Source organism: Antennarius striatus, chromosome 11, assembly GCF_040054535.1.
Source record: "Antennarius striatus isolate MH-2024 chromosome 11, ASM4005453v1, whole genome shotgun sequence".
Classification (NCBI taxonomy): domain Eukaryota; kingdom Metazoa; phylum Chordata; class Actinopteri; order Lophiiformes; family Antennariidae; genus Antennarius; species Antennarius striatus.
Window position 1 is genome coordinate 20,012,247 of NC_090786.1, and position 7,526 is coordinate 20,019,772.

General features: G+C 45.1%; 1 protein-coding gene across 1 annotated transcript; it reads right to left on the reverse strand.

Moving 5' to 3' along the window:
- Nucleotides 1–717: 717 nt before the first annotated feature.
- On the reverse strand, nt 718–6,274 carry bag3 (BCL2 associated athanogene 3). The gene is made up of 4 exons (XM_068328064.1): nt 5,924–6,274; nt 3,505–3,840; nt 2,808–3,152; nt 718–2,728 (listed from the first exon to the last, which is right to left on the reverse strand). Exons 1-4 carry the CDS (start codon nt 6,092–6,094, stop codon nt 1,871–1,873), a joined length of 1,710 nt encoding a protein of 569 aa, XP_068184165.1. The 5' UTR covers nt 6,095–6,274; the 3' UTR covers nt 718–1,870.
- Between the last annotated feature and the right edge of the window lie 1,252 nt (nt 6,275–7,526).

Here is a 7,526-nt window from a genome sequence, read left to right on the forward strand (position 1 = left end):
TGCTATTTTTGCTTTTAGCTCTTCGTTTAAAGAAAAAGCGTAATTTTCTTATTATGCCTCATTTCTGACACATTTTGAAGTGTCCTCCCACGCCGAGAAGAAAGGGCGCAAAATGTTGTCATTGGTGGCTCAGTGGTGAGGAAGGCATGGAGCAGCTGGTGGTTTATCATTAAAAACTAAAGCAGCTGCAGGACAGCTGAAGGCTGGCTCAGGGATAGGGCCTCGAACCCAAAAGCATAGTTATGACATCAAAACTGTTGAAGCTCTATCTCTGAACTGGAACTTTGAGATGTAGGTGCACTGTAATCTAAATAACATACAGTATATCTACTCAACATATATCAAATGGTCTTTTTTATGTACTCTAGAAACAAATTAGTGTTATTGTTATCATTGCAAGACTATGTTTTATTTACATGACTCAAGACTGTCATTTTAGACAAATCCGACTCAGAGAATGAGCCTAAAATTCAACTGTATAAAATACAGATAGTCCCAAAGAGTAAACGGTAGAATGTCAACACATTGTGTTGCAAGAAAGTCTGGTGCAAAAAAAATTCAATTTTTGAGGTATGATATGAATGCAAAATGCGATCCACCTCCTCATTTAGTGGTGGAAGGTAACTGAAGTAGGTATTATTTCTAATGCTTCACAGAAAAATCAGAGTTCTCCACTAACTCACAAAGAAATCAGTCTCAGAGCACAGAAATAAAGTGAACCAAATAAATCAAAATCAATGTCAAATATATTTTATTTTCAACCATATCAATGTGACTTGCTTTCAACAACGTATCAGCTGGCTACTCAGTAACTGATCAGCAAAAAGCTATAATCCATAATTTGTAAGTGTTAGAAAGTGGCCCATGGCTTGTGATCTTAACTAATTACAACAACAAACACAGCGATAGTGTTTTCTCCACTTCTTGTATCTGTGAACAGGGCATTTGTAAGGCTGTGACTGTGGAAATCATCCAATAACATTCTGACCATCTTCAACCATGATTCCTCTTTAGCACCAAGTGCTCCTTGTCTGACATCACATGTAAGATATACACCTCATCTCAATTTGTCTTTACAAATTCATAAATGTACCAAAATACTATATAATGATATAAATACCGATAAAACGCTTTGAAGTAACAAGTAAACCAACGCGCATACAAACACTCAAACACATCAATCAAAACTTGTGTACGCTCTATGTTCCAAATGAAGTGCTGCTGATCAATCAGCATGATTGATTTCAATGATTGCAAAGTGCAGAAACAGCAAATTCAGTATATGCACCAAAAAGCAGCATCTAATAGACATATTCACTGTGTTCTGTGACCAAGATGCTCCAACATGGTCATGTGATTAGAACAGGGCCAACATGTCCCTTTGCTCGTCTTACAGTGAGCTCTGCTGATAGCGTCCTTGTTCATACCTCTGTAGGAATTTACAGTATGTGCTGACTGGATAAAGAAAGGCTTCATATAACATTTCATCAAGGCAAAAGGCAACCACACGTAACATTTCTTAAGAAAATACTTCCACTTTCATTACTTTCTTTCCATGTATTGTTAAAGGCCTCTTATTCAAACTTGAAACTGACTAGAATCTTTTGTTAACACCTTACTTATGACAGCTGTCTCGTAATGAAGAGATTGGCACAACATAAAAGGCAACAACATTGGCTTGAAAAACATGATTTCACTGAGCTACCAATCAATTATGTGCTGAATGGCAGGAAATACCAACACTGTTAATCAATGCATGCAACTTCCATAAATGCTGTAGACAGAGGGGAGTTAGCTGGCGCAGACACGTTCGCTATCAAATATACAGCATGTTATCCACCTCCCCCATTTATTACCAAGAGTGCTGTTATTATGATATCTCCTTTGCCAACTCAACATTCTCCTTGGTGATCATTCCAGGCTCGCCTTTCTGTATCAAGCTGTCTCCCTCCATCGCCGCCTCGCTGGAGGGTCTGGCCGGTTGCTCCTCCAGTTGCTCTAGTTCTTCTAGTATGGTCTGAACACGACGGACTCCATCGCGTCTCGCCTGTCGTACGTCTGCACGACCCTCCGGGTCGACGGAGTCCAGCGCTAAGAGCTCTTTGGTCAGCAGCTCCTCCAGCAGCAAGTATTTCTTATCATTCTTCTTCCCATCAAAACATCTCACCTCCTGTTCCAGTTTCGCGACCCGCTCCACTATTTGCTGAACTTTAGCCAAGCCTGGGTGGATCGGGCACTGAGCAGCCGGATCGGGCTCTACCTTTACTGACGGGACCTCTGGGGGGGCAGCTGTCGCGTCTGGGGCTTCTGGTTTAGGAGGTATTTGAACCGTGATATCTGCAGTATGTTGCTGTGGTTGCTCCGGCTTCTGTTGCTGCGACTGCATTAAATGTTCAGGCTGCTGAGGCTGTGGAGACATCTGGGTCGGTGCCGGGTGAAATGGATGTGGGGGCTGCAATGGTTGAGGTGGCGGAGGTGGGGGTTGTTGGACCGGCTGAGGTGGAGGCTGTTGGTACTGCTGAGGTTGCTGAGGTGGAGGCTGTTGGTACTGCTGAGGTTGCTGAGGTGGAGGCTGTTGGACCTGCTGAGGTGGTTGAGGCTTTTGGAATTCAACTTCTCTGTGCACCGATTGGGGGGGTTGCGTGTTCTCCGGTTTCTGCTGAGAGCTTTGTTGTTCCTGCTGCTCATTCTTCTGGGGAGGGTCTCTCGTGAGGACATGCTGCTGAACCTTAGACATTAAAAGGCGGGCGTAAGGATCTATTACAATCAAGATCAGCACATATCGATGAGAAAACAAACCAAATTACCTGTGGTCTTTCGCCCAAAATCTGTGTTCTAGCAGGCGACTGACTTCTGATATGAGGAGGGAGGTGAATAGAATCGCGATGCTGAGGGAGCAGAATCGGAGAAGCTCTGTCCCGAGGAGTCTGAATAGCTGAAGAGTAGCCAGGCCATTCGTCTGTCTGCATGCGATGGAAGGGCTGCTGCGGCTCTGAATACGGGACACGCTGAGAGTAGACGGAGGGATTCAGCTGAGCCTGTGTTTGCGTCTGGCCCCCGCCGCCCTCGTGAATCACAGGGATGGGGATGTATCCTGCTTGAAGAGTAGAGCTGCTAGGCCGTGGAGGTTGGTGGTGTGGGACAGCATAAACCTTAAATATATATAAAATTTAATCAGTGACAGTCTCATATCTTAAAAATGCGTCTGTAAAAAAAACCTTCCTCTCGGCTTTTCCTCCTTTTTCCGTTTTAGATGAACGCTCATATTTGTTTTTCAAAGTTTTTTATGCTGGATGCCCTTGCTGCCACAACCCTCTGCATTTATTCGGTCTTTGCATCGTCCTACTGGCTTGCGTCCCTGTAGGGCTGACGATGCAGGGATTGAACCGGGTGTAGCATACATACGAAACATACGCTCTACCACTGAGCTAAATTCCTGGCATAAACGCATCGCTAACACAAATTAAAGAATACAACTGCATGCAAAGTTGACAGTTGTGTCACCTCTACTGTCGGTGACACGGGTGAGCTGGTCTTTCCAGGCTCGGCGGAGCAACTGTCTGCAGGCCCGCGTAACGGCGAGCGAGGCCTGCAGTGGAGTCCTAGCGTGGGGGAAGGCGTCTGCCCGTCGGGTTGGATGTTCTGTACAGTGCTTGGTTGGATGTAAGAATAACTCGGATGCTGTTGCTGCCTGTTTTCTGCGCCTTCATGGAAGACTGGGATGGGGACGTAACCCGGACGAAGAATGGGGTGCTTCATCTCCCTCATGAAGGTCTTTCGTGTCTCCTGAGGGCTCGGTTCCGGAGGCAGGTTAGGTCCATTTGCTGACACTTCTCTGACCTGAAACACAGCCAGGAGTACAGCAATGTGATTTGAAGCTTTCATTTACCACAAAAGGGAATATTTCCAATGTTAAATACAAGTATCAAACTAAAAATCAAACTTTTTGTTTTAAATTTTCATGGTGTGTTGGTAACTTGAAAATAAAACCACTTCACCAAATCATTTTGGTGAATGTAGAGACTGTCAGTCTATATAACAAGCATATCTAAAAAAACTTCCCTTTTCAAAATAAATTCAAATAAACCAAGGGTGGGGCAGCGGGTAACGCTGTCGCCGCACAGCAAGGCAGTCCCGGGTTTGAGTCCCATTCTGTGCAGGGTTTAATGTCCTCCCCATGTCTGCGTGGGTTCCCTCCGGGTTCTCCGGCTTCCCACCACCTCCAAATACATGTGCTTCAGGTTAATTGGTTGTTCCAAAATTGCCCATAGGTGTGTCTGTCTCTGTGTGGTTCTGCGGTGCACTGGCGTCGTGCCCGGAGTTTCCCCTGCCTCACGCCCTAAGCCAGCTGGGATAGGTTCCAGCTCCCTGTGACCCGCGACAGCAGATAAAGCGTTCAGGAAAATGGTTGGATGGATGGATAACCAAGGGTGTTGACATAAGGCCGAACTGCTTTTGAGTTGAGCCATGATAAAGTCGTCTGAGACAAACCACATTCACAACGTCAGCCAAAATTCAACCCGCAACTATAAAGCATAAAAGTGAAGAAATTACATTACTGTTTAATAAATCTGTAAATAGAAACACTTTAGTGCTTGGCTGTTTGCAGGAAGCTTTTATGAAAAAAATGAAATGTTTTTTAGTTATGAATGCAAGGAACCCACGATTCTACCCATCATTCACCTGGAGGGAGTTCTTGAAAAACACGTCATAGTGAGAATTTAAAAAAAAAAAACTTTTTCTTTACCTTATGATGAACATCAGGCCAAAGAAATAGTTTTAATCATGTTCTAACCATTTTGACTCACTCCTGTCTTGAGTCACTGACTGAATATCCTCCTTTGACCTGTGCTGGTCGGGTTTGGTGAGAGAGAAAAATAATCCCAGAATGTCTGCATACAATCTAAAAATGAAAGTAAATCCTTATGTGGAAGAACAAATACTGAACAAATAATAAACATCCCAGGATCCAAGCGTCCGAAAGTAATAATTTGAATCAACTTAAATAAAACCCATCCTGTATTCTCACTGTGTAAAAAAGTGAGGAAGCACCTGTTAGTGACAGCTATGGAGGAGCGAGCAACAGGTTCAGCAAAGGCTCCAAAGAAACAAAAGGAGGTCAAACCTCCTCCTCCAGGGACTCGAACCAACAAAGCACCAGGAGAAAACAGTGTATTTCTCCACTTTGTAATCCAGACACGCATGTGAAGTTGGGACATAGCTGTGAACGACCCTTTGCCCTCTGCCATTTGGAGCGGGACGCCACGCAGCCAGCACCACTGCACCAATTTTATCCGTGACAGCTGGCTCTTCTAGTAGATTCTCCGGGACAGGAAGTTTGATGATCTCAGAGAGGAACCATTACCAGCTGATCTGTGGAGCTGCTTTCCACCACCCCCCCCTGCAAACCTACACGCGTTCACAACGCGCTCGGACTGGAAGGGATCGTAATAATAACGCGGACATCCAGTGGACTCCACAGGCCGCCGTGGAGTGGACGAGCCCCAATCCTTGTAAGGGAAAAAGTTTAATGTGCGCGGGGCGTCGCAGTGTTTTCCACCGTGGAAGACGCGGACGCGGACGCGGACTATAGGTAGTCCGTGCGCACTGCGCTGTGAGTCATCGCGTAATAATAGTGTTAGATCATGACACCGGGAGCATAACGGGGCTGATCACCCGTTATAACGGGCTTATGATCTGTCTTTGAGGGGGAGGTGACGCACCAAACAGGGCCCAACTGTTACAGCCCGCAACATTGACGGAAAAGCCGTAACGTTTTATCCGATCTAACAGCGTGACGCGACCGGATCAGAACGCGCAAACCGTCCCCCGCTCGACGCGCCGCGACGCGCCGCGACGCGACGCGCCACTGCGGTTCACCGTCACCGCTGTCACAACAACTTTTTTATTTATTTATTTTTACCTTTTTCGTGTCGTGTCGTGGGTCATTCCAGGTCGTCGTGCGGTTATTGTGATCCACGAAGAAGGGCCATCCAGTCTGGGGATCGATTTTGACTTCCCATCCGAAGGGGAGCGGGTCGTTGTCATTGTGGGCCATTGGCAGCACGGGTGACTGCGTCTTCATGCCGTTCATGCTGCGAGCCGTGGACTACTGAAACATTTTATACAGGCGACGGACGCTTTAAAGATTCCTTCAAGTGACGTGGAAAAGTGGGCTGGAAGTTTCTCGAAATAGCAGGGTTAATGTCGGGGGCGGACAGCAGCGGGTAAGAGGAGTGAGGGCTTCGACGCAGCATGTTCGGCGCGCAGAGAATAACTTGGTCGTCGATCCCCATCACCACCCCCCACCCCCCACCCACCCACGGACGAGGACGTTCTCCTGCAGATGTTTCCAAAACGGATGCTCTGATCACATCAACCGGATTGTCTCCTACTGACAGGGAAACCCGAATATTCGAGGGCTTTCCTGCAGCCCCCCCACAGTGATTTGAGACTGAGACCACATTCATGTCTATAGAAGGGAATCCCAAATCATTTGACAATAAAAGGTTTCCCACGCGAATGTCTCAGCCCCCCCACATATCAGAGATCCACTCCCACGGACATCAGTGGGATCAGATAGAAAAACATGCCAACACATATTTATTTATTCCAGTTGAATGAGAAACTAGGAGATTCGTGGGGTTTCCTGGGGACACATTCTCACAGGTGAAAGCAGTATTGTTAAATTCAAATTGAATATTTGTTATCAGCAAAACAATCAGCAATTTGCAATCACTACATAAAGAACAGTTTTAAATATCTCCACATTAGACTGTCATTTCCTATGTATAATACAAAATACTGTCTGTGGACATTCTCACTTATCCAACCCGTGATGTGGACTTGAAGAAGCAAGTTTGAACACGTTTTATTTCTCATCCAAACGCCTTGTTCAGCTCTGAGCGGCTGGTGGGGAGTTCCATTCTCTAGAGATGAGGTTACATGTCCGGAACTCCCTTCTAATCGCTCAGAGCTGAAGAAGACTCTTTTCCTGCAAATCTTTTCCTGTGTCAATTCAAACTGAGAACACAAAACACTTTTACTACTGCCCACATTATTATTAAGTCTTTCATAACAAATTGCTGGAGACCATTTAACTTCATCTTTCCCACAGATAAGGCATTTCTTCTGGAATTTCCTGATACTTCATCTTACTCTCCATAAGCTGCAGGTTTCCATCGTATATTCATGTTATCTCCATTTTTTCAATAAAAGTCGGTGTTGTTTTATCCTTCCTCCTCCATCAAACGTAGCACTGAACTATAAGCTCATTTACTAATTTTTGATTCATAATCAAATTTATTTATTAGTGGAAATAGACGCTGTGTTATTGTGGATCAATCAAATTTCAAAAGATGCTACTTACATTTCTATTCTGTTATTAGCTGTGTGCCATTCAGGAATCACAAGTATATAAAATAAAATAAAATTTAAAAAATTAAAATGCTAATTTGTGTGTGTGCCATTTCCTGTGTTGTAGCAGCTGAAGACGCGTCTCCCGTCCGACTTGTGTAACCGGTCAC